General features: G+C 52.1%; 1 protein-coding gene across 7 annotated transcripts in view; it reads left to right on the forward strand.

The window, feature by feature from the left end:
- Positions 1-25,597, forward strand: part of SHANK3 (SH3 and multiple ankyrin repeat domains 3) — a 374,779-nt gene that overhangs the window by 291,394 nt on the left and 57,788 nt on the right. For all 7 annotated transcript variants that reach the window (XR_013536992.1, XM_078376774.1, XM_078376775.1 and 4 more), the window contains exons 14-15: positions 6,563-6,645; positions 23,100-23,224. Coding sequence is in view for 6 of the 7 variants with exons in the window: in XM_078376774.1 (XP_078232900.1) it covers positions 6,563-6,645; positions 23,100-23,224 (208 nt within the window). In the remaining variant the exon portion in view is untranslated. The remainder of the gene's footprint in view (positions 1-6,562; positions 6,646-23,099; positions 23,225-25,597) is intronic.

A 25,597-nucleotide genomic window follows, 5' to 3' on the forward strand; every position in this document is an offset into this window, starting at 1 on the left:
GAAGCGACCGTTGCCCCAGTGGTCGTTACCAGTTGTGCTTCACTCATTAGTCCAGCCCCCCTTTGAACCTATGGCTACTTGTGACCTAAAGTTTCTGTCTCTGAAAACATTGTTTCTTGTTGCTATCACCTCGGCTCGTAGAGCCAGTGAACTTGCTGCACTTCGAGCTGATCCCCCTTACTTACAGTTTTTCAAGGATAAGGTGGTTCTCTATCCTGATGTATCATTCCTTCCTAAAGTTGTGTCGGATTTTCATGTGAACCAACCACTGTTACTACCAACCCTGTTCGCTAACCCCTCTTCGGATGTTGAGCGCACGCTCCATTGTTTGGACGTTCGGAGGGCTTTATCGTTTTATGTGACAAGAACTAAGGACTTTAGGAAAACCCAAAGACTTTTCTTGTGTTTTTATGGCCAAAAGAAAGGGTCTGCTGCCTCTTCATCCACTTTGGCACGATGGCTAGTTTCCACTATCTCATTGGCCTACGAACTGCAACACAAACCTCTCCCATAGAGAATCCACTTGAAGGTCTTCGTGCTCATTCCACAAGAGCTGTGGCCACCTCCACTGCTCTGCTGCGAGGGGTTGATATCCCCTCTATATGTAGAGCGGCCACTTGGTCCAGTGTCTCCACATTCATTAAGCACTACAGACTGGACCTTCGGGAGAAGAATGACACCAGATTCGGAAGGGCTGTTCTCACATCACTGCTGCAGTGACGGCCCTCCATCCTGTAAGTAGCTTGGTAGTCACCCACCAGTGTGGATTCATAGAGAACCACGTTGAAGAAGGACAGGTTACTTACCTGTAAACATAGTTCTTCAAGTGGATTCTCTATGAATACACACGACCCGCCCGGCCTCCCCACATGTCCGTCACTGTGATATGAGTTCCAACTCTTTCTATGTGCGGGCATATGGAACTGAAGGTTGGCGGGACGAGCGTGCGCAGTATAGGGCAACCTAAACTTTGTATCTTTTTCTCAACAGCTCTAGAAAATTCCGAGAGGACCAGCGCAGGCGCTGTAAACCCACCAGTGTGTATTCATAGAGAATCCACTTGAAGAACTATGTTTACAGGTAAGTAACCTGTCCGTTTCATACTGGCAAAGTCATGATGTGTTACGTAAGTGCACATGTCTTAGGTTTTTGAGAGAAGAACAGGAAAAGATACTTGCTACAAAAAGGAAAAACAAAATAGTGTGTTTTTCAGCAAACAAAAGAGTGTGTATTATTATTTAGACAGGGAAGGTCAGCGGCAGTTTTTCAGCAACCATGTCCCTGTGTGCTCCTTCCAGGAAGGCAGGGCTCCCTCTGCCCTCCTGGCTTCTTCTCAAGGGCCGGCCTGCCCCTTCCAAGGCAGAAAAAAATGCCTCCAACCTTCAGCAGATCAGAGCTAAGAGCGCTTTGCCAGCTCAGTGCTGAAGGGGGTTCCTTTGCTGACGCTGAGCAGGGGAAAGCTGATCACATCTGGCTGGAGCAACTGTTTAGAGATCAGGTGGTCTCTCTCTGCAAGAAAAGGCAGGCATGAAGAGCTCCTATGCCAATCTTCGGCGGATCAGAGATAAGAGCTTTTGCCAGCTCAGCATTCCATTTCTGAGCACTGAACAGGGAAAATGTCCCTTCCGTCTGCACTGATCCGCTGCAGAAGCAAGCTGTGGGGAACCGAGGTGTGTGTCTGTGACTAATGTGGACGGTGTGTTTCTCGAGTGAACAGTGTGTGAGATTATGGCCCGTGTGGGCTCAGGCGGCAGCTGTTGCTGGCATCCGGTCCCCAGGGAGGTAACCTGGGTGGCCATCTGGCCCTTGGGTTGCAAAAGAGTCTGTGCTTCTGGTTGTGACACAGAGATGGGCCTGAGAGGGGAGAGAGGGGAAGGTCTGCTGAAGAGGCACCAAGGGCCGGTCCCTCAGGCTGCAGACCAGCTCTAAACCCAACATGATGGTGCCCTGCCTTCCAGGTTGTTCGAACTGCACTTCTCTGGGGATTACGTAGCCCTCTTGTTTGGGGCCAATAGGAAGTTGTGCTTCAAACAACCGGAAGAGGCTTTGAAAGGAGTTTTATAGGTTGTCTCACAGGTTAAAACAAAAGCAAGAAATATTTCCTACCTGTTTCAAGAGAGATGCCCCTTCCCTGTCCTCTTTCTTTCTCTGTTCTTAATGTTTAATCTCTTTGAGACATTAACTGTTTGTATCACTGTTTCCCTTACCTTGTTTTAATCTGCTTGTTGCCAATCCTTCTGAGCTTTCTGGTGGGCAGAAAAGTGACAGATACGCAAAATCTAGGCAAACAGAAATAAGCTTCTGCCAGTTTCTCTGCCTGTTGGTCATTACTGCACACGAAAACAGATGGGCAGATGATCACCAAATTTGAATGGTAGATTTGGGATGTTCAGGGATGAGATGCACATGTAATACCATATGTGAAAGTCATTCTCCTGACAGTCAGTGGTTCTCCCTTAAAATTTGTTGGACCGATCTTCACCAAATTTGGATGGGATCTTTGGGATGCTGTGAGTCAGAAATAGGTTATGTACAGTAGCATACACAGAAATCACTTGGGAGACTCTTGGGGGTATCTCAGGTTGTTGTTGTTGTTTACAGTGTTGTGTGACACGTAAGTTTAAAGATTTCAATCAGCTGAGATTGAAAATGTGCATGGTTTGAATTATGTCATAATTTTTCGTAGTCATTCATCAGGAGCTATGCTGGTTGGGCAATACTTGAGAAAGGTATAGAGCAATGGTGGCGAACCTTTTTAGGCTTGCGTAGCCAAGCTGGGGGGGTGGTGGGTGGTAAACAGGGCTTGTGGCATGGTGGAACTGGAAATGGCAGTGGAAGAGGGAATCCCAGGCACGGAGTTGCCTCAAGACCCCACTCCGGATCCGCCGCCAGCCAGCTGCTCCGGATCCTGACCGGGCACCGGCACCACAGTTGCAGGCCACTTGCTCACGTTTGGCTGCAGGAGGGGTGGGGAGTAGCAATCCAGCGACTTATGGCTCGCGTGCTGGCAGAAAGGGCTGCACGTGCCAGCTGTGGCACGCGTGCCATAGGTTCACCATTGGTAGTATAGAGTGTGAGTGAGTTCAAGGGGGACCCTATACCACAACCCGCATATGGCTTTCACCCTGATGCCAGCTTGGTGCAAGTGTCCTCCACAAAGACCCCCACCGTGGGTGAAGAGTTTCTGAAAGAGTGAGATTTAGGTTTGGGTGCTATGAACTTTTGGGTGCAAAATGCCAGCTTTCTCATGATCTTCCCAGGACAACTGATGGGAAAGGAAACAGAAGGAAGTGGAGGAAAGGATCACAAGTGGAAAATGCTCTCTTCTGACCCAGAGAACCTCTGTCCAAAGAGACAGGTCAATCCTCACACAAAACCCCTGCCTTAAATCCAGTTAATCGATCCTGCAGAGTAGACACATTGAATCAGCTGTGGAATCGTGAGTCTACACATCTGGAATCCAGTTGATTCAATGGGTCTACTCTATTTGGAGACACAACTGGATTCAGGCCCTAGCCTGGAATCCCTGCCCCCCCCAGCCCATCTTTCAAGTTTGCTGTGCATGTAAGAAGAGACAAATTATTATTTTATTCCCTGAAGTCGTGAGAATGGCTGATGGTCAGATTAAAAGATCTCCTGTTTGGAGAATTAGTGCAGGGAAAGCACCCCAGAGGGAGACCACAGCTTCGATACAAGGACATCTGCGAGTGGGATCTGAAGGCCTTAGAACTTGACCTCTGAGCGCTCAGCCTGGAGGCAGGCAGTGCATCACAGCCTCTCCCCAATTGAAGAGACCCTTGTCCAGCAGGCCGAGGCCAAGAGGCAGTCCCGAAACCAGCCAAACCAGGGAGCTGGACAGGGGACAGATTGGATTTGTCTTCAGTGTGGAAGGGATGGTCACTCTCGAATTGGCTTTCTCAGCCCCACGAGATGCTGTTCCAAGTCCTCTATTCGGAGCACGTGACCATTGTCTCTTGGGACAGAAGGAGGCCTACTAGGAATTCCCTGACATGAGATAGAAAGGATGCCCCAGGATGGGGCTCTCCTGGATGACTTCCCCATGACCCCAAACTTGGTACCTCCTTAACTTTTTGTTTCATTTTATTCCCCACTCAGCCACTGTCAGTTCCCTGGGTAAATATTGCCTTGTGAAAGAGACCAGATGTGCTGATGGATCCTATGAGGTCCCCCCCCCAGAGACAGACATGCTCAGCTGGCAGGTGTTTCTCTGTATGCAGCCCTGCTAGCCAGGGTCAAGGCTCCCTGCTGAGAGCAGGCCACCTGTTCCTCTCTGGAGACTAGCAGCCTGCCCTGCGCCCTTCCCTCCCAGCGTGTCTGGTCCTGGAGAGGGTGCTCTGCGGGCGAAGGCCACACCTCTCGCCACCTTGCCCTCCCTGGGTGCCAGCCGGGCTGAGGATCCAGGAGGATTCCTGGTGCATTTGTTACCCCCCCCCCCCAAGACTGTGGTTGGAACCTGTGGAGTTCCCCCCTTCTTCTTTTTCTCAAAAGGAAACGCTCCCTAACCCTCTCACCACCATCCTCCCTCTGTGCTGTACCATGGAGATCTAAAAGGTGAACTCCTTGGCAGGTGGATCTCTCTCTCTCTCTCTCTCTCTCTCTCTGTCTCTCTCTCTCTGTGGCACCGCCCTGCAAACTGTGATGTGCCTTGCTAATATATAATCTCCAGCGCAAACAGGGCAAGAAGCAGAGAGGCCCCTTCTGTCGGCACCGCATCCCAGTTAAGTGGTCCTTAGGAGGCCCCTTGATAAACGGGCGCAGGGCGGGCAGGCTGCCCATAGCTACCCAAGGCAAGGAGAGCGAGGGCTCTGCCAGCTTGGGTCAGGCTGCTTCGGAGGTCCCGAAGCGGGCACGCAAGGGCCACCTGGTGCCTTGCTGGCCTTCTCACGCTGGTAAGGGCCAGATGTGCCCACAACTCTGACCCAGACGCGGACTCTGCCCTCAAGGGGGAGGCAGCGCCCCCCTCCCTCCCTGCTTGCTTGCCTCCCTGCCTGTCTCCCTCCCAGCCACCCCACCCCCGCCGGGGTCCTGCGAGCCAGAGGGTGCCGGGCGCGGCGGGGGCTGCAAAGCGCCCTGGACCAGGGAGGACCCCGCCCAAAGGCCGAGGGATCCGGGGACATCGGGCGGCCCCTTCCAAGGGAGGCAGAGGGGCGCGGGTGCCCGCGCTGGTGATGGAGAGAAAGAGCGCGCGGCACGGGGTGTGTGCCGCCGGGGGTGTGTCTCTGCGGCAGTGTGCGTGCGGGAGCCTGGCACGTGCCAACGTGTGTGAGCGCGTCCCTGTGTATGTGTGTCTGTGTGTGTGTGTGTGAGAGAGAGAGAGATGGGGGGAGGGGGGGGAGAAAGGACGAGCCCCTCCCCTCCCGCCGCGCGCTCTTGCGGCGCTGGCGCGCAGCTAGCTGCCCTTGCTTGCCCGCGGAGGCTGCGCTCGGAAGGGGAAGAGGGGGGCGCGGGGCGGGGCGGTGCAAGAGGGAGAAGCGCTTCCCCACCGGGGGCTCCTCACGTGCACGTCTTTCCCCCCCCCCCTCCGCCACTCACACCCCCCCCCCAGAGCGTGAGGCTGCATCCCCGAGGACCGGCTCCCCAGGCAGGGGCGGCCGGGCAGGATCGCTCCCTCGCCTCCTCTGCCTCCCGCTCTCTTTCCTTCCCCCCCCCGCGCGCGCGGCCGCTGCCGTCCCCCAAACGTGTAGTAAAGGCGGCTTCGGCCTCGGGGGCGCGCACGGGCCCGCTCCTTCCCCGCCCGTTCCGCCTTCCATTGAGAAAGCGGAGCGGGCGCCGCTTGGGGCCAATGGGACCCGGGCGCCGGGCGCCGCCTTTCCCTCCCGCCCCCGCGACCCCCGAAGCCTCCTCCTCTCCCCCCCTTTTGAAGTGACAGTTCCTTAGCAACAGAATGTGGCGGGGGGGGGGAATCTTAAAGGGAAGAGCTGATTGACAGGAGGAAGAGGGAAAACTCCACTCACTAGCCTTCCCGGGAAACTTCCTCGCCCGCCCGCCTCGCCGCATCTTCCGCCGCCTCGGCTTGCTGGCCCCCGACCCGAAGCGAGGGAGCCCGGCGGCCACGGTGGGGGGGGGCGAGCTCGGGGGCTCTTGCCCTTCCCTCCCTCCCTCCCTCCCTCCCTCCCTCCCTCGGTTGAGGCGGCCCCCTTGCGAGGGAAGCCCCGTCTGGGATCAGTAGGCGCGCTGCATTCCCATGCAGGTGACCGGAGGGGTGGGGGTGGGGAGCGGCGGGGGGTGGGAGGGAAGGAGACCCAACGCGCCCCCCCCCCCAACCCAGGGCGGGAAAGGAAGGGAAGGGAAGGCGCCGCTGCCTGGGTGGTGGTCGCGGTGGTGGTGCTGGTGGTGGTGCCCGGGGGGGGGGAGGTGTGCCCGGCTCCCTGCCTGCCTGGACGAGAGAGGCAGGCTGGCTGGCTGGACGGACGGCGCGGCCCCCCGACCCCTCCCCGACCCCCCCACCGCCCGGCTCCCCAGCCCACCCCGAGCCGGAGCGAGAGACCATGGTGCTGACGCCTCCCCCCAGCTTCATTCTCCTCTGCTCTTTCCTGCCCAGCGACTACATCATCGAGGAGAAGGCGGCCGTCCTGCAGAAACGGGAGCATGAAGGCTTCGGCTTCGTCCTGCGAGGGGCCAAAGGTGAGCCAGCCTCTTTTGGGGGGGGGGCAGAGGAAGGGGGGCGGGCAAGACGCGGGACTCCGCGGACCCGCCTGCCCGCTGGCGGAGCTCCCGCCCGGGCATTGCCAGGACGCGGGGGGGGGGCGAGGAGGTGTGGGTTGGGGGGGTGTTGTTGTGCGAGAGGGCTCTTCTGGGTCCTCCGTGGGTGCAGGGAAGGCACCGGGGGGGTATCGCGCAGGGGGCGCCCCTCCGGGCGGCCATGCAGCTCCTGCACAAACTCTCCCCAAAGGGCCACCCTGGCAAAGCAGGGAGCGCCCCGGGACCCTTTATCCCGCCCCCCCCCGCCCCCAGGTTGGGAGCCGGAGGCTCGGAGAAAAGGCTGGCCGGGGCTTCTCTGCTCTCGGCGGAGGCAGCTGGGCGTCCTCGGCCGGACCTTTCTTGGCCACAAGGGCCGCCGAAGAGAATCCGAGAACCGGAACCTTTGCCCCCAGGGTGGGTGGGTGGGTGGGTGGGCGCAGCCCTCCTCCGAAGGGCTTGGTTGCTGGGAGGGGGGCTTTTGAGGAGGGGGTCTGCAGAGGCGATGGAGGATTGCAAAGGCTGGGGTGGGAGCAGTGGACCCAGAGACGGGAAAGCAGCTCTTAATGGCGTGGATTGATCCCCCGCCGCCGCCGCCGCCGCCGCCCCAAAATAAATCTGGCTGCAAATGGTTGCCCTCCAGCTGTGTAAAGGAAATGAGGGGGGGTGGGGGTGGAGGTGGGGGGGGCTCTTTGGGAGTTTGCAGCCATCGCCCCGCCGCCGCCGCCAGTCACTCCCTTCAGTCCCCATCCTTGGGAGCCAAGGGTCTTTCTTCCATCGCTGCCCCCCCGCCGCACATGCACACACACACACAACACGCTCCAACCTCCCCTCATCTGTGCTGCCTCTCCAGCACCCCCACCACCCCCTGACCCTGTTGCCCTGGGGCCTCGCAAGAGATGAGGGGAGGGGGGGAAGAAGGGAGGGAGGGAGGAAAAGCCCCCCCCAGCCCGAGCTCCAGAGGCAGAAGCAAAGGGAAGCTCTCCTGGCTGCCGCCGTCGCGTGTGGGGACTCGTCTAGGGCGAGCCGAGTCCCACTGGGTCCTGCCGGCCTCTCGCAAAAAGGACCCCCCCCCCCCATATCCAGGCCAAGAGGCCGGTCCTTTCTTCGGCCAGGGCGCCGGCCTCCCCCCCCCCCGCCCCGCTTCCGCCTCCTCCTCCTCCTCCTCCTGCTCTTGCTCTCCGCTGCCCGGGTCCCTCCGGGTGTCCCTGCCCGCCCTCTTCGCCCTTCGAGGGGCTCAGCAGCCCAGAGGCCCCGCGGAGGGTCCCCAGGGTGCGTGCGCTCGGCGGAGCCCGCCGGCTCCTTTGGGTGGGGGCAGACCTCGGGGAGGGGGCGGGGGGCTGTTGCGGAGAAGAGGGGGCGAGCTGGTTGTAAGCCGCTGCCTTCAGATGCCCGGCAGGGAGGTTTCGCCTCCTTCTCGGGCGCAAGAGGCAGCTGCCCGACGGGGGACTGGTTGGCTCTGGACGGGGGGGCGGCGGGGGGGGGCGCCTTCCCTGGAGGTTTCCAAGGGCCGGTTGGAGGGCGGCCCCCTGCCCGGGCTGCAGGGTCCGGGCTCGGTCAGGCGGTGGCCTTCCGGCTCGAACACGCTGCGGCCCCGAGGCTTTGCGAAGAAGGGCCGGAGGACTCGCCTGCCGGCTTGCCCGGGGAGGGGGTGGGGGTGGGGGGTGGAGGAGACGGAGGAGGAGGAGGAGGCGTGCTGGGGAGGGTGGGGCTGTTGCAGGGGGGCTGGCATGCCGCGGTGGGTTGCCCTTGCAAAGGGTCCGTCTTGCACAGAATCTGGAGCGTGGCTAAACAGCCCCCCCCCCCGAGGCTGGGCGCGGGCCTTTCCCCAAATGGAAGCCCCGGCGGCGGCGGCGGCGGCGGCGGCGGCTGCTCCCCTCGGCCAGGGGTGTCACTCTGGGTGGACGCGCCATTGAAAGGGTTGCAGAGCGCGGAACCCCCCCCCCCCGCCCAAAGAGGGAGACCACGCCTCTGAAATCTGTGGTGCCGAGGGTGGTAGCAGCTCCTAAGGCTCCCCCCCCACCCGCTGCCTATTCCTGCGCCTCCTCTTCTGGGGTCACTGGTTTTGTTGAAACCATGGGCTCTTGGGGGGGGGGCAAAGGTGGTCTTGGCTTTCAACCTCAGATTTATGGATTCAGCCATGAAGGGCAGAGCCTCGCCTTCCCCCCCCCCTCGCCTCCCTGAGGGCTCTCCAGAAAGAAGGCTGAGGAAAATAAAGCCATTCACAGCCCGGGGCTTCTAAATGTGGGGTGACCAGGCACCCTCAGCAGTTACCTGTCGATTAGATACCCAGTCCTGAGCACTGGTGGACAGATGGCAGGACAGACGGGGGGGGGGCAGGTCGGGGGGGGGAGGCGCCTGTATCCATTGAGCTCCTCCCTGCTGCCCAGATGTGCCTTGTTGGGAACCCAGTGGAACCACAGGAGAAAGGCGGGAGGAAAAGACACCAGATCCACCCACCCGGGTTTTGTGTGGCATTTGTCACGGCAACAGGGACAAGGCAGGGAGGCTCAGGCCACAGGGGCCTTGAAAGGGCCTGCCTTGGGTTTTCCGTTCTTAGTCTTTGCCCAGTCTTGCTAAAGCTCAGGGAGAGGGTGGCTCTCCTGTAATGCAGACCTGGGCAAAGTGTGGCCCACATACGGCCCACGAGCCACTCCTGTCCGGCCCGCGGACAGTTTTGAACATCACAACCATTTATAGCTTTTTGTCTAAAGTTGATCAATTGCTTATCTTTAACATACCGCAAAAAACCTCTTTAGTATTTGTGAAGATAAACAAGTTTAAAATAAAAACAATCATAACATCAGTGTTTCATTTTATTTTTAAGTAAAGCTGGTTTAGCCCCCGAACACAGTTCAGATTTTTCATGTCCCCCCCCCATCGAAATTAATTGCCCACCCCTGCTGTAATGTGATCCTTCTCCCCAAAAATCCTGGGCTCTGAGAGAGGGGGTGCCTCTGTTTTGGCCAAAAGGCAGCCCCCCCTCGTGTTAAAACCTTTCCTCCCCTGTGGATTCATGAAGGGGCTTTAGGTGAGGCCCCTCCCCACGTGTTTCAGAGTTCCTGGGTATAACTTTGAGAATGGCAGTAGTAGCCTCATGGGGAGGGGTGTGGCAGAATTTCAGAAGGAAAGTATCTGGAGCAGCGGAAGCATGATGCAGATGCCAACAGCGAAGGCCATTGAATGTTGCCTGGAAGTCAACTTTGATTGGTTGGTTGGCTGATTGATTGATTGATTTAAAAGTATGCAGGGGATGGATCAAGTGCATAGAGGGAAGCTCTTTTCCCTCTCACGCAATACAAGAACCAGGGGAAACCCACTCAAATTGAGTGTTGGGAGAGTGAGAACAGGCCAAAGAAAAAATTTCTTGACCCAATGTGTTGTTTGTCTGTGGAACTCCTTGCCACATGATGTGGTGATGGCATCTGGCCTAGACGCCTTTAAAAGGGGATTGGACCAGTTTCTGGAGGAAAAGTCCACCACAGGTTACAACGCATGATGAGGGTACAATTTCCAGGCTTAGAAGGAAGATACCTCCAAAGGCCAGATGCAGGGGAGAGGGATGAAGAGACAGGGATCTCGTGGGCTCTCTGAGGCATCTGGTGGGGTCACCGTGGGATACAGGAAGCTGGATTAGAGGGGCCCTTGGCCTGATCCGGCACAGGGCTCTTCTTATTTTCTTACTCAAGAGAAAATGGAACCACCCTTGGTCAGGTCTGCTTTGCTTTGGATTCCTCCCTCGAGGAGGGGGTTGGACTTGATGGCTTTCGAGGCCCGTTTCCTATGCCATGATTCTAGGATTCTGTGATTCCAAGCCTTCCAGGCCATCGTTCTCCATGTTTCTGGAGTGCTTTCTGCCTCAAATGAATGAACACAGCCTTCCCAGCTGCACACTGCAACCCTTCAGAGGTTGAAAGCATTTCTGAGTCACTCGCCAGCTGTAGCTCTCAGAGTAAGGTCCAGAAGGGCTGCCTGCAAATACACTCAAAGCGTAAGAAAGGAAACGCTGCAGATCAGGCAGCTGGGAACCCATCTGGAAACAAACCGTCCCGGTTCTCACCTGGCACTGAGAAGGAAGTGAAGAGAGACCTTGGCATCTGCCACCACCCCAGGATGGCAGGAAATCTGGAAACTGAGTCTTGTGCTGAATCTTTTGACTGAGGAGGTAGATACAACTTGAAGAAAAGGAGGTTCAGTGGTTCCTTCCTAAATGGGCAAGCCTGGTCTGAACCAGGGTTGGACTTGATGGCCTCTAGAGTCCCCTCTGACTGTTAGGCCCCATTGGCTCTTCAATGCTCCAGGCAGGCAACAATCCCGCAGGGCCCCAAGTTGTTGCTTTCATGGCCAGGATCCGATAGTTGCTGTGGGTTTTTCAGGCAGTGTTCTGAAGATTTTTCTTCATAACGTTTCTCCAGTCTCTGTGGCTGGCATCTTCAGAGGACAAGAATTAGAACTCTGTCTGTGTTCTGGTGTAGTGTATTGGATAACAACATCCATCAACCACAGTGACAGATCATCACCCCCCCCCTTATCACAACAATACACCTATAACAAAAAACATTGTGATCACCATAATCACTCAATCTCTTGAAAAGGACAAAAAGCTGATCCCACAGCTACAAATACTCAACTATCTCACACACTACACCAGAACATGAACAGAGTTCTAGCTCCTGTCCTCTGACGATGCCGGCCAAAGAGACTGGAGAAACATTAGGAAGAAAAACCTTCAAACACGGCCAAACAGCCCAAAAAAACTACAACAACCATCATGGATAATATTTTTTGATTAAACATGGTGCTGTGAAGCAGAAATGATGTCCTCTGGTTTGCCCCATATAATGAAGACACTGGATTTCTCATGAGTTCTGGAAGTACATGGAATATGCATGAAGCCTCAACTAAACACTAACTCTAATCCTCACCTTGAATACATGGGAAATCTCATTCAAGTCAGAAGGCAGCCCACAATTCGTGTAGCGCAATTTAGGTTTTTACTCTGATGCTTGATTCCTAACATCTTCTTTAAGATGTGTTCTTAAGAGGTTGTGAGAGGTTGTGTGCTGATTATGAGCTGATAATTTGGACCCAAAGTACAGTAATTGAAATCTGTAAAAGAGTAAATCAAAGTCTTGTGGTCACATTGTTTGCTGACACAATCATACTCAAGAAGAGGCTACAAGTATTGCATTAGGAGCTGTCAGGTCGGGTGAAAAGCAGTTTGAGCTACAAACAAAAGCTGGAGCTACGAAGCAAGGAAGGAATGTGGGCTGCTGGGCTACTGATGTGGTTCACACACCCCACACCTTGCCACGTCCTAAATACTGAAGCTAACATCAGTTGAACAACAACTTCCACCGCTCCACCCACATGTTTCTGGAGCTCTAAGCTAAGCTAACATACGAGGGAGTTTCATACTGAAATGGTAACGCCTATATGAGCTGAAGAATAAAAATAAATTTTCGTCATAATTTTTTTTTTAAAAAAAGGTTAACTAAAATTAGCTTTCTAAGCGCAGGATCAAACTAGACATATCACGAGAAGCAGTGGCGGTAAAAGGGGTCTCGTTGTTAAGGCAAGGGTGTTTTCCCTTCTCGTCTCCATCTCTTGCCCTGAAGTGGGGATTGTGTTGTGCTTGGTTCCTGTTCGGTAAAGAGAGAGTTAATTTATTCAGGTATTTATACCTGAGTAAAATGTATTGTGGGAAGAAAAACAAGCTAAATACAGGGCGTTTGCATATCTCTTGTTGTCTGGCTTGACTGTCAGAGTTCACTGGCAAGGCTGTCTTGCTCTCTTGTGCCATCAAATCGTTTCCAACTTAACTGCGATCCTATGATGTCCACAAGGCCCCCTCACTATAACTGCTCTGGTCTCACATCTTGCACATTCAAGCCGCGGCTTTCTTTATTGCGTCAATCCATCTCAGATTTGGGTTTTGTTGTTCTTACTGCTTTGCACCTTTCTCAGCACTGTTGCCTCTTTCATGGAAGTTTTCGCTATCTCTTGATGCGTCCAGACACAATAGTCTCAGTTTAGTGATTTTTTGGCTTCTAGTGAAAGTTCAGATTTGATTTAATCTGGCACCCACTTATGTGCCTTTTTGGCAGCCCACGGTATCTGTAGAGTTCTACTCTTAACAGCACATTTCAAACTAATCTTTTTGTCGTTACTGTTTATCCATTTTCTTCACTGTCCAGACTTCACATCTGCACATGGTAACTGGAAATACTGATTTTGGCTTTGACATCCTGTGACACATTCTCACTTGCATAAGAAAGTAAACGGGCACAAACAGAAGAACACTTCCCCTTCCTGGACACTCTTTCTCTGATCTCAGAATTGCCCTCGGTGAACAAAAAGCCGTCAAGGACAGGGAGGCTGCTGAGCAAGGATACAGTAGGAGGTTCAGCACGCACCATCTAGGCTTCAACAAAGGCAATGGTTTCCTGTTTCATTATTTATCTGCTCCATCCAGAGATGCAGTCACTCCCATTTGTCTGAAGAAGTACCTTTGGACTCATGAAAGCTTATAAAAATTATAAATCTGGTTAGCTTTATAGGGACTACATGGCTGCTTCTGGTTTAGTCACTTCTTTGGACAGAAGATTATCGGAGTCTCAGTTTTCTCCCCGTTTCTTGGCTTCACTCTCCGTTTGGATTGTTAAAAGAAAATGTTAAAACAGTTTAACTTTCTTCTTTGCCAGTAGTGAAGCTGTATAATTCTTCTGTAGTCTGATTATTTTCTTCCTAATGTCCAACTGTAATCCTGCACCACAGCTGACTCCCTAATGGTTGAAAATGGGTTCTCCAGCCAGAGGTGGCCAGCTGGGCAGGGAACCTGGTCAAAGAGCTTGGATAACCGCCTTTGCTGGAAACATCTGTAATCAGTGAGTTGGTTCGTCTTCCCAGGAAGGGTGGGCTTGGCCCAGGAAACAGTTCCCCATCCTGCTGAGTAGTCAGAGCAAACTGTGTGCTAGCCAGGGTGGGGCCATGAATCGTTGAACCCTAGCCCTGTAGAGCTGGAAGGGACTTCTAAGTCCAGCTACCTGATGAAGAAGGGAACCCACAGCTCAAGCATCCCTGACTGGGACCCTTTAAGCTCCTGAGTCTGCCCAGTCCACTGCTGAGCAGCTGGTACTGTCCAGAAATTCTTCCTAAATTTTGCTGAAATGTCCTTTCTCATCATCAGAAATCCATTGCTTCCGATCTTGCCAGATCCTGCCAAGCAGCAGGAAACAAGCTTTATTTTTTTATTTATTTATTAGATTTCTACACCGCCCATCTAGAACATGTCTACTCTGGTGTCTGATGTTGGCTCTCATGTGGCCTCTCAGTCTTCTCTTCTCCGGGCTGAACATGTCTGCTTCCTTCGATGGTTCCACACAGGGCTTGGTTTTCAGATCTTTGACCATCCTGATCACCTTCCTCTGGACAAATTCTGGTCTGTTGATATCCTTCTTAGACTGACCGCAGGATTCCAGCTGGGATCTGACGCAAGCAAAACAGAGTGGTCAGATAGAGTTCAGAATGAAGAAAGCACTCACGGCCAGCAAAGCCAGGCTCAGCAAAGCTGTGTCTTCCACTCGGCTCTGGCTCCAACATGTCAGGAATGGAGCAATGTTTATTATAAAAAGCGTGCCGCTGGTGATGGGAGGAGGAGAGGGATGGCCATCTCTCTCAAGAGAATGAGCTGTGGAGAGGCACAGGAGTGGAGTCTAAAACTAGCAGGTTCTCAGGCCCCATGGCTGAACGGCTGCCTCCTAACATGTGTTGGACGACAGCTTGCACCAACCTCAGCGTTCGCATCAGGGCAAAGAGAGCTGTAGCTCAGCTCACTTAGAAGGCACCAGCCCGGAGAAGGCTGGCCTGTAGCTGGGAGCCAGGAGGTGAGCAACAGCCTGTTGAATTCCCCAGCCACTGGGTAGCCGTGGCATCTGAGGAACTGGGGCAGTCTTAGCCCCCCAAAAAACACATTTCCGGGGTTTGCCATAGATTGCAAGCTCTCTCGGTTCCATGCAGGAGGAATCAGGTGCAGACTGGAAAGCAGCATGTCTAGGCTCAAAGGGGTGACTCACCCCAGAAAATAGCAGAGGGTGTTGTGGGTGTACCAGTCGTGTTACGAGGCATTTGTCTGAACACAGTTTGCCTTTTCACACGTGCAGATCACCCATGGGATCGTGGCCTCTGTTTCTTGCCGTATTGCTCGCCTTGGCTTCTTTGGTCATTCTTTTTTTGGGTGCGGGTGTCCTTCAGTGGGTGGAAAGTGTCCAAGTGCCCAGCTGCCGCATTTGCCTTTGGCTTGTTGTGGATGGGGAGGCGGGGGGGGAGGGCGAAGGACATCTCAGCCTGTCCCTCTGTGTGGGTTTGGGATGTTTTGGGTTCCCTTCCCTCGTCTGTTTGAGTTCCACTCTAAGTCCCTCTGACATTTTAACCCCCTGGCTATTTCATCTCCTTGACCCACCTCTGCCCAGTTTGCCATCTTCAAACTCATGAACCTCATGCCATGGTTCTCAGAGGGCAAGGTTGCTTGGGGATCTGGTTGGCTCACCAGCCAGGCTGCTGCCTCTGGGAGGGGCCTCTGTCTCCCCACCCCAGCTGTCCCTGTCCCTGCCCTTCTCAGGAATCCTCCTGGCCTCTAGCCGCTGGGCCTCTGGATCCTTCCCTTCATCCAGGTTCCTTTCCCTCACCATCAACTGCCTGGCCCTTAATCAAAGCAGCCTCCTTCGTCCTCCTGTCATCTTTCAATAACAAAAACCGAAGTCTTCTAGGATTCCTCCCCTCCCCTCCCCACCCCACACACCCATCACCTGCTCTTTGATTTAAAGGTGTCACAAGATGTGGAGTGACTTTGTGAATCTGGGGTTTTCCCATGTTTCCAAAGTAACAGCTCCCAGCCTAGGCTCATCCTGCTGTTAAGCCTATCCCAGTTGGGGGTTTCTGTTTCTGGCCAGACAAGGGAAGGACAGCGCTTCCCTCTTTGCCAAGGGAGTGGGTGCTTGGGCCGTTTGTGACCTTTGTGTGAACACAAACACAGAAGCGAGCAGGGCCTGAAATCCTGCTCTCTTCTCCCCAGGGCTGGCATGGGCCACTGGCAGGGGGAACTGAGGTCCCCTCCCCAAGCCTCCTCGGCCCCTCCAGCCACACATTGGACTTTGCCTGCACCGGGAGGACCAGTTGGTGCGGCTTCACAGGCAGAGTTTTAGACTCTCTTCGGTTCGGGGTGCTGTCTTGCCAGTGACTCAGGCAGGTTCCTGAGTCAGGATGGGGTGCCCCAATGAGGTGTGTAATTGACCTGGGGGGGGGGAGGCTTTTGAAACAGTGGATGTGTAAACATTACCAAAAAGTGGAAGGCAGGAAGAGGGTCCCATGTGCTCCCCCTGTGCCACCTTCTAGATGCCCCCGACTCTCTTGGCTGTGTGTGTAGAAGAAACCAAATCTACCCCAGAAGCCCCCCCAAAAGACAACATAATCAAAAGGCAACAACAACAATAATAAGCAAAGTGTAGCCGTAGGTCATCAAGATCTCGATCCGCAATTTCCCAGGGCTTTGCTTTACAGTGTAAAACAAGATCAGAGTATTTCAACAGGAAAGCATCAGGAAGGAGCCCCTGGTCCCCTCTTTCAGGAAAGAGTTCCAGACTGGAGCCATTCCTTCGCCAAAAACCCTCAAGTGGCAGGCGCTTCAGTTTTGGTTGAGACGGAAAACTGCACAGGCTGGCCCTCTAGACCTCTGTCAGCCTCAGGGTACAATGGATAAACTGCCATACTGCAGCCAAGACGCTGCTCACAATCTGAATTCAATCCTGCCAGATTCAGGTAGCCGGCCTTCCATCCTTCCGGGGTCAGTAAAATGAGGACGTAGCCTGCATGATTATGTTGTAAAGCTCCCAGTGGAGTTTTGCTTTGCTATCAGACTAGGCTGTGCATGGATTGGCCACCCTGGATGACAATCGCAAGCTTGCCCCTCTCTACATAAGTTCCAAAGGTCTCAAAAGCAGTGCAAAACACTCTGAGCAAGACATCAGAAAGCACAGTCCCATAGTTTGCTGGAGGAGGCGTCTGAGGCATCTGAACGACCTGGGATGAGAGGAGGAGCATACGTAGCAGCAGTCGGGAAGAGGAGAGGAGGGTTTGGTCCGCTGGTTGTGGGTCAGGGCAGGAGGGCAGGCAAAGGGAGGAAACAAAGCTCTCTCTGCAGCCCCACCCCAAGTGCCTCCTTCCCCCTTCGTGGGTCGGTCCCTTCCCAAGAGCCAGTGAAGTGGATGCCCAGGTCAGGTTGCGTGGTTCCTTGCTCAGCCTGGTTGCCTCCTCCTGTGGTGAGACCTGGCATTTATTGCCTGAGGCCGCCTGCTGAAAAGGAGTATCAGAAGAGATTGCTCCTGCGTCCCACCCACTGGGGGGGGGGGTCTTTGGAGAGCCAAACCCAAAGTGCTGGGAAGTCCTGGCAGGAGAAAAGGAGGTAGGGGAACAAAGAGGACATCCGTGCTCTTGGCGGGAAGGGGGGGAATGTCCTGAAGGAGAGCGATGGCCAGCTGGAGGAGAGATCTTTGCTGGCCTCTTGAAAGTCCAGAAATCAGAATGTATCTCTGCAGAGCCCCATTTCCTTGGCAAGCAGAGGCAGGCCTTTGCTAGGTGGCCTCGACCTGGCCTGGCCCCACATGAGGGAGGGCAGCTGCAGCATGAAAGAAGGCTGTCCACCCTTGGCCAGGTTGTGCTGCCTCCCCTGGGTAGCGGGGAGGGCGTCCGCACCTGGTAAATGCAGCAATCTTCCTTTCCCATTGTACTCATTGGGTGCAAACAAAGAACACAAATTGCTGTGTTGTCTTAGCCTCAGCATCCTTTATAGAGCAACCAGCGATCTCAGAAAGCTGATATCGCATAGAAGGGGAAAGGAGACCCAGGTTCAAATGCTGTGTTAGCCACGAAATGTGTGTGGTCGCTTTGGACCAGTAGTTCAGATGGACTCAAATGTACTTTACAGGGTTGTTTGGGGCATTACGTAAGAAGTGGGGAGCCACTCAAAGCAGCCATATACATTCCCGGTATGTATAAATAAATAAATAGTGGCATTTTGCCACGTGCTTTGGCTCACAGTAGTATTCTTAGGAGATGGCTGTTGTTCTTTTACCATCAGTTTTTCGTGATGGCAGAATCTCCCTACAGAGCCATGAGAAATCCCCAGGACTGACACACTGACCTGTGATTTGCAGGAAGAAACTGCAGGGGAAAGTGAGGGCAAAGGGCAGAAATCTAAGTGACATTTCCTCCAGAGGCACACACCAGAATCTAGTGGGGAAATGCAAGACAAAAGGGCTGCCCAGACAGAGCCCTTTGCATTTCGCTGGGTGATTAATAGCTCACAGTTGTGCAAAGTGGAGACAGACCTGGTGAAAACGATGAGGATGGGAGTTTCTGCTTTCCCAGGGTAGGGGTGGGGAGTGGATTCCCCCTTCTACAAACAGGGGAGGTCAGGGGGAAGAAGGGCATGAAGAATGCAGCATTTTGCACACAGTTCTAGTGCATAAGCAACAGGATACAGGTGACAGACTGAATGATTTGCTGTAACTGAAAATATCCTAACTTAACTTTCTTTGCCATATTTGACTTCACACGTGTGTGTGCTTGGATGTATATGTATATATACATGCACACTCACAAACCCACACACATGTAAGTAAGTGCCCATCCAATTTGGCACTGTCCAGAACCTCTTAGCCAAAATAATTGCCTACACTCACCAAATCCCTGTTGATTCAATAGGCCTACGCTAGTGCAATTTATTATGCTAAGCAGTAGGATTTGGGTCATTGTCTCTTGTAAAACAATGGTCAAGCAGCAACGTAATGTTTTGCTCTCTATCTCTATCTCTCTCTCTCTAAGGATGAAAACTTTTTAAAAAGGTGTAGAATCTAGGTCAGCTGATGGGTTAAATAGATGCTGGATGGCCTGTCTAAATGTTGGGTAAAACCTAGCCAGGTGGCTATTTTGGCAACCCTGTTTATGCCCACTTCCCTGAAAGTGAGCTGCAGTTGTGTTTTATACACCTCTTTTAATGTCTAGGAGGTAGACTTTTCCAACTGTGAATATTTTTTGTGGAGCAGTATTTCACAAAGAACATCCTCAGAGACGTTTCTGCTGTAGCATGCACTTGGAGCAGGCATTTAGAAGCTTCTTCCAGCTCTGCAGCCTCTGAGGCCACCCCGTGGAGGACTGCCTAGTATAGAAATGTTTTTGGTTGTTTTGAATTGTGCTCAAATTCTCAGAGAACAAGCATTGACAAGGTGTGCTGTGAAACCATTGTATTCAACCATGTTTTTGTTACCTACGGCCCCAAAGAGAGGGTGAACAAAGCATTTCTTCACCTGGATTTCAAGGCTATAGATCTTACAAGCAGCCTTGGTTCTCACCAACCTTTCCTCTAAGGTCTGCGCAGGATTCCATTGGTGACACGTAACAACAGCCAGGGGCAATGCCTGTCTCCTTCCAGGTTTCGGATGAATACACACACACGCATGCACAGACGGCCAAGACTTTAGCTCACCCGGGATGACCACTAGAGGGAACGTCGGTTCTCACTCTCCCTGGGATTGGTGGCCCTGATCCTTATGGCGTTCTGTCCCACCTGCCCACCATACCTTCCTCCTGAGGGTGCCAAAGGAACTATGGAGCTGGCAGTCCTTGAAGGCCACTTTGAAACTACATGTCCCTTCCTTTAATTCTCAGCTCCAGAAAAGTGTTTCAATGAGGAGCTCCTCATTCAGAGCCCCAGCTGGTTGGTTGGTTTAAAATATTCAGTTTCTTCTATGGCCATGCTTCACAAGACTTTTTTCCCCCTGAGACCGATGCCTCGCAAGATGAATAAATTTCATTCGTCTTGCGAGGTTCCCATAGGGAACCTCCCAAGACATTTTTTTTGCCAGACAGTGATTCTTGCCCCTTACACAGGGTTGCTGCTTTCATCCCTGGATCTCTTGCGTGCTGGCAGAATCTAACTCCCTCCTGATTAGGCCTTGGGTGTACAGATTCAGCTTCCTGGTGCTCAGGTTTCCAAATCTCCTAGCTCCTGTTGCTGCTGTGGGCCCTGGAGTCACTTCCAATTACATGCAACCCTATAAATTAGTGACCTTCAGAAAGCACCCATCGCCTGTCCCAGCTCCCGCCAACCTAGCGGTTCAAAAGCATGCAAATGCGAGTAGATAAATAGGTACCATCTCGGTGGGAAGGTAAACAGCGTTCCGTGTCTAAATCACACTGGCCATGTGACCACGGAAAGATTGTCTTCGGACAAACGCTGGCTCTATGACTTGAAGAGCGGGATGAGCGCCGCCCCCTAGAGTCGGACACGACTGGACAAAAATTGTCAAGGGGAACCTTTACCTTTACCTTACCTAGAAAGTCCCATCGTTAACAAACTTGCTTGGGTCTTGCACACTGGGGCTTCCTTTACTGAACTAATCCATCCTGTGTTAAGTTTTCCTGTGTTCCTGTCCCCAGTTCCTGGAATCCTGGGTGTGTGTGTGTGTGTGTGGAGAGAAGCTGATGCTTTTACAGTCAATTTATATACTTTTGCTAGAAGATCAACCATTTTTGCTGGTAACTTGGCAGCTAGTCTGGAATGCCATCCTTAGCACTTTCCAGATCCAGCGACAGGGTGGTGGTTGTTATATTGATCATAATTGTATGCCGTTAGATCAGTTCTGACTCGTGGTGACCTTTTCCAGGGTTTTCTAGGCATGAAGTGCTCAGAGGTGGCTTTCCCCAGACTACGCAGGCTGGCCTGGGAGGGGCAATGAGGAGAATCGAACTACAGTACGGCCAACCCTTGGCTCTGCAGCCAAGTAACCAGCTCACGGAGCTGGGTTGAGACGTTTATCCCACCAACACCCTGCTTCCACTCCAGGGATCAAAACAAGATCGGCTTCCATTGGCAACCCTCCCACCTCCTCCCACCATTTCTCCCATCTTTGCCTTACTAGGGGAAAACCTGTTACAGGATAACAGAAATGCACAGAGCGACACGGCCATCAGCCTAGAAGTCCTCTGTCTGGGAAAACGCATAGCTATTTTTAGCATGCATTGTCCAAGGGTCCGGTCATGAGCATCACTCCAATATCTTTCGCAGTCAAGGCTCCACAAGAAAAATTAGCTGAGCTTCCCTGTGTTGTCCCCCTGTACTCTTCGTTACAGCCATGCTGTCTAACAATGCCATATTGCATTGCTAACCACGGCCCTGCTTCTCCTGCATTTCAGTGTTATTTCTGAAGAGGCATTTTCTGCTTGCTCTCCTTCCTTTCCTGCCGTCCACTGCCATTCCTTTTGCTACTTGTTCCTTGCTCCTTTTTGTTCCCGACGGGGCAAGGCGCTCCCTTTTTTGCAAAACAACAGCAACAACAACAACAACAAAAACAACAACAACAACCTTGGCTTTTCTGGCTCCTGGGACTGCTCAGGGGTCAGGCTGTCACTTCTTTGGGCTCCCAGGCCCACCCTTTCTCCTGCCTATGGCATTTTATCCAACTGCATGCTGGTACAACCTTTAAAAGCCTGTTGAAGAGAGAACTTTTCATTGCTGAAAACAAGCTGATTCTTCTCTTGAGAAACTAGACATTAACTTTGATCTGATGTAGAACTTGGCTGATTCAAGTTGATTGAATTGTCCCTGGATCTTTTCTTTGTTTCTGATGTTCTTGCATGGCCACCCCGTGGGCTTCCTGTGAAGGAGAATGGTTTTAGCGTTACTGTATTTTTGCATGTATAAGACGACCCCCCACTTTTCCAATCCCAAATAAGAAAATTGGATCACTGCTTTCCCCCTCCACTTCCTAAGCCCTGCGAAAGCAGGATGAAACGGCTGTGGAAGTAGAGGGGGAAAACAGCAGTCTTAGGAAGTGGAGGGGGAAAGCAGCAATGAAAGGTCTGCAGGATTGCAACCCTTTGATCCTGCAGCCCTTTCAGAGCTGCTTTCCCCCTGCACTTCCTAGGCCCTGCAGGCAAGAAATTAGAAAAATGATAACCAAATCAATTTAGAGGAATAGTATAGAGAATTATGGGATCTGGCAATTAATGATAAACTGACATGTTATATGAAAATAAGAAGAGGTTTATCAAAACATAATGATTTTAAGAAAACATGGAACGTATTTCTGGAATATGTGTTTCGGAGAGGGAAGGGGTATATGCCAAGGGAAGAAACTATGATTTTTTGGAGAGAAAATGGATTGAATGAAATTTGAAAATATTATTAATACTGGGCCTGAGGGTGAAGGTGGCACTGATGTATTATGCAATTGTATATTATTGTGGTGGTAGGTTTATGTTGTATATGTTTGATGTTCTTTTAATAAAATAAAATTTAATTTTTTAAAAAAGGAACAGGGCCACCAAGACTAACAACTTTAAGTCTTTCAGACATGAAACAAAACAAAACAAAACACACACACAATTTTTAAAAAAAAGAAAGAAAGAAAGTCTCAAAAATTAAAGAGTAACTTATATTTTAAAGTGGTCTTTAAAGTTAGTCTTTAAGGGGCTGCAGCTTTCTCTTTTAAATGTATATTTTGTATGTTTTCTTTCTTGCCTGATATGCTTGCACAGACTAACATGGCTACCACTTCAAAAACTTTCAGCCTGAAATGGTAAAGAAACCAAGGTAGCCTATATTCTTCTCTACTGGAGTCACAGTGGGTATAAAGTTGTCCCAGCCACCTTGGGTCCTTTTTAAGGAGAAAGGAGGGGTAGAAAACTTTGTGAATGGATGGATGGATGAATGAATGAACAAACAAATGAATGAGAAAAGAGCAGAGCATGGAAACATTATTCTGGAGGTCTGCCTCACCCATCACTCCCGACCTGCCTGGGGGATTCTTGTAGAGGGAAGCCAAAGCTGTGCCCTGGAAAAGGGGAGCCTTGAAGGGCTCTCTCCTTGCGGCTGGAGGAAGCCCTCCTCTGTGGTGTGCAGGTGGGCGTGTTCTTGGCGGAAAACCTCTTCCCATGGAAAAGGGTCTCCTTCCCGAAACAAGAAGATCTTATTGAAAAGATACGGGAAATAGCCGAAATCGACATTTTATCAGAAGTCATGAAGGATTATCCCCTGCAAAAGGCAACAGAAAGATGGGATCTATTTAACAAGTGGACTGAATCAACAGGCAGCATGTAAATAGCATATATTGAAACGAGAACTCAATCTAGAAGGCAGAAAAGAGTAAATAGAATAACCTAAAATCTTGATAAGGCAATAGGTACAGAATGGATGGAAGTATGTTATTGTCTCCCCTCTTCCTCATCAATTTCAATTCCCTTTTCCTTTCTGTCATCCCTTATATTAAAAAATAAAAAAAAATTTAAAAAAGAAAGAAAAGGGTCTCCTTCCCCATCCTAACCCAGAGCCGTTGTTGTTTCAGCGGAGACTCCGATTGAGGAGTTCACCCCGACGCCCGCTTTCCCAGCACTCCAGTACCTGGAATCCGTGGATGTGGAGGGTGTGGCGTGGCGAGCGGGACTGCGCACCGGAGACTTCCTGATCGAGGTGAGTGACTCCAGCCTCCAGCCTCGCAGCCGGGCAAAGAGGGGCTCGGGTTCTGCTAAGCCCGGGAGCAGCCCCGTTCTCGGTGGCGGGGACTCGGTCGCAGCAGCAGCCGAGGCGGCTCCATCTCATCTCGCACGGAGTGCAGTCCGAGGGCCAGAGATGTCTATGGTTGGCAGATCCTCCTGCCAACAGCGCCGCACCCGAGGGCTCCTCGTGTCCCTTCTAAAGGTCAAGTGCCCAGGTGGCAGAGGCTGGGCATCTCCTCACTTCAAGTGTGTGTCCCACTTCCACCCACTTCTTCCTGGGCAGAAGGGAACATACCATGAGCCAGCTCCATCCAGAATTAATATGGCTGGCATGGACCCAGGCCCATGAATAGCAAACTCATATGTCCCAGACTTAACCAGTAGGGCAGTGACAGACTGGGCACCAAAATCAGTCAGTGAATGCTCCAGACGCTGCCTAGAAGGAATCATGCTTCTGAGCCCTCGCTTTACAGTTCTGGGTGTCAGGCAAGAATTTGTTTTGTTTTGTTTTGTGAAAGAAAAGAAAAAGAAATAAAAGAAAATTCCAGTGAGGTCCCTGAATTAGCCCATGGCAAGGCTTTAGTCTGTGAAAGCCTATCCTGGAATAAACCACCTTCAGGGATCTACTGGACTCTTTCTGATGTTTATGAAGTCTTCCAGTGTTGGAATCTTCCTGCGTCAATATACTGGCATTTTAAAAAAAAAAACATTTACTTTCCCCTTGTTGTGCGCCATCAAGTCACTTCTGACATAATGGTCACCCTGTAAATTAGTGGCTCCAGAAGATGCTGTCCTTCACATCGCTGCTCTGGTCTTGCAAACTCAGGGCTGTGCCCCCCCCCCCTTTATTTAGCCAGTCTGTCTTGTGTTTGGTCATCTTCTTTTTGTGCTGCCTTCAACTTTCTCAGCATTATTTTGTTCTCGAAATCCAGTTCCTTCTAGTAGTTCATTGCACATAAGTTTATTTCATGTGTGAGTATTTAACTAGCACAGGAGTAGCATTGTTAGAGGAGGTGACCCTCGTAGCCGTCATTCTAAACCTCTTCCACAGCTGCAGGAGAAAGCCAGGGGTGTTTGGCAGTGGCTAAACGGATCTGCCCCTCTGCTGCCTTCTGCTGGTGCCAGTCCCATGACAGGCTGCCTCTGTCGGATTATGGGAAGGGGCTAGCCATGTCATTTGCCAAAGAAATGACAAGGAGCCTTAGGGTGCGTTGGCGTCTGCTGTGCTTCTGCTCATAAAGCAAATGTTGGGCAGAAAAGGGAAATACAAGATTTGGGGCTGGCTGGCTGTTGTTCTGCTGGTTGGAAACAAGGTGGCCAATATCCAATGTGAAGCATAAAGGTCATGGCATGTTCGGTTGCTCCTTTTTGCACAAGCCATCTCAAAAGCAGCATGAGACGAAAGCAACAAAATGAAATTCAACAGGGATAAGTGCAAAGTCCTGCACCTCGGAAAAAGAAACCAATCGCACGGTTACGAGATGGGTGAGACCTGGCTCAGCAAAACTACGAGCGAGAAGGATCTTGGAATTGGCATAGATCACAATCTGAATATGAGCCAACTGTGTGATGTGGCTACAAAAAAAGGCCAACGCTATTTTAGGGTGCATTAACAGAAGTACAGTCTCCAAACCCCCATAGGGTGCTTGTTCCCTCTCTATTCAGCACTAGTAAGGTCTCATCTAGAGTCCTATGTCCAGTTCTGGACACCGCACATTAGGAAGGATGATGACAAATTGGAACAAGTTCAGAGGAGGACAGCAAAGATGATCCAGAGGCTGGAAACCAAGCCTGACGAGGAAAGGCTGAAAGAACTGGGCCTGTTTAGCCTTGAGAAAAGAAGACGGAGGGGTGATAGGATAACACTTTTCAAATATTTGAAAGGCTGTCCTACAGAGGAGGAGCAAGATCTGTTCTTGATCATCCCACAGTGCAGGACACGCAACAAGGGGCCCAAGTTAAAGGAAACCAGATTTCAGTTGACTAGCAGGAAAAACTTCCTAACCGTTAGAGCAGTACGACAGTGGAACCAGTGACCTCCAGAGGAGTTGGTGAGTGCTCCAACACTGGAGACATTCAAGAAAAACTTGGATCATCCCCTGGCAGGTCTGCTTTGATTTGGGATCCCTGCCTTTAGGAGGGGGTTGGACTTGATGGCCTCGGAGGCCCCCCTTCCAACGTCCCTTTTCTATGGTTCTTTACAAAGAGGAGCCACAGCAGCATGGGCAAGGCGTCCATGGTTGCGTTTCCATGATCTGGCCTGTGTCTTTCAGAGCACGCCTCCAAGGCAGCTGGTGGTGGGCGCCGGGACCCTGACAACAACAGGCCCAGAGGTGGGAGGTGGGTG

The sequence above is a fragment of the Pogona vitticeps genome, chromosome 5 (genome assembly GCF_051106095.1).
Source record: "Pogona vitticeps strain Pit_001003342236 chromosome 5, PviZW2.1, whole genome shotgun sequence".
NCBI classification, from domain to species: Eukaryota; Metazoa; Chordata; class Lepidosauria; order Squamata; family Agamidae; genus Pogona; species Pogona vitticeps.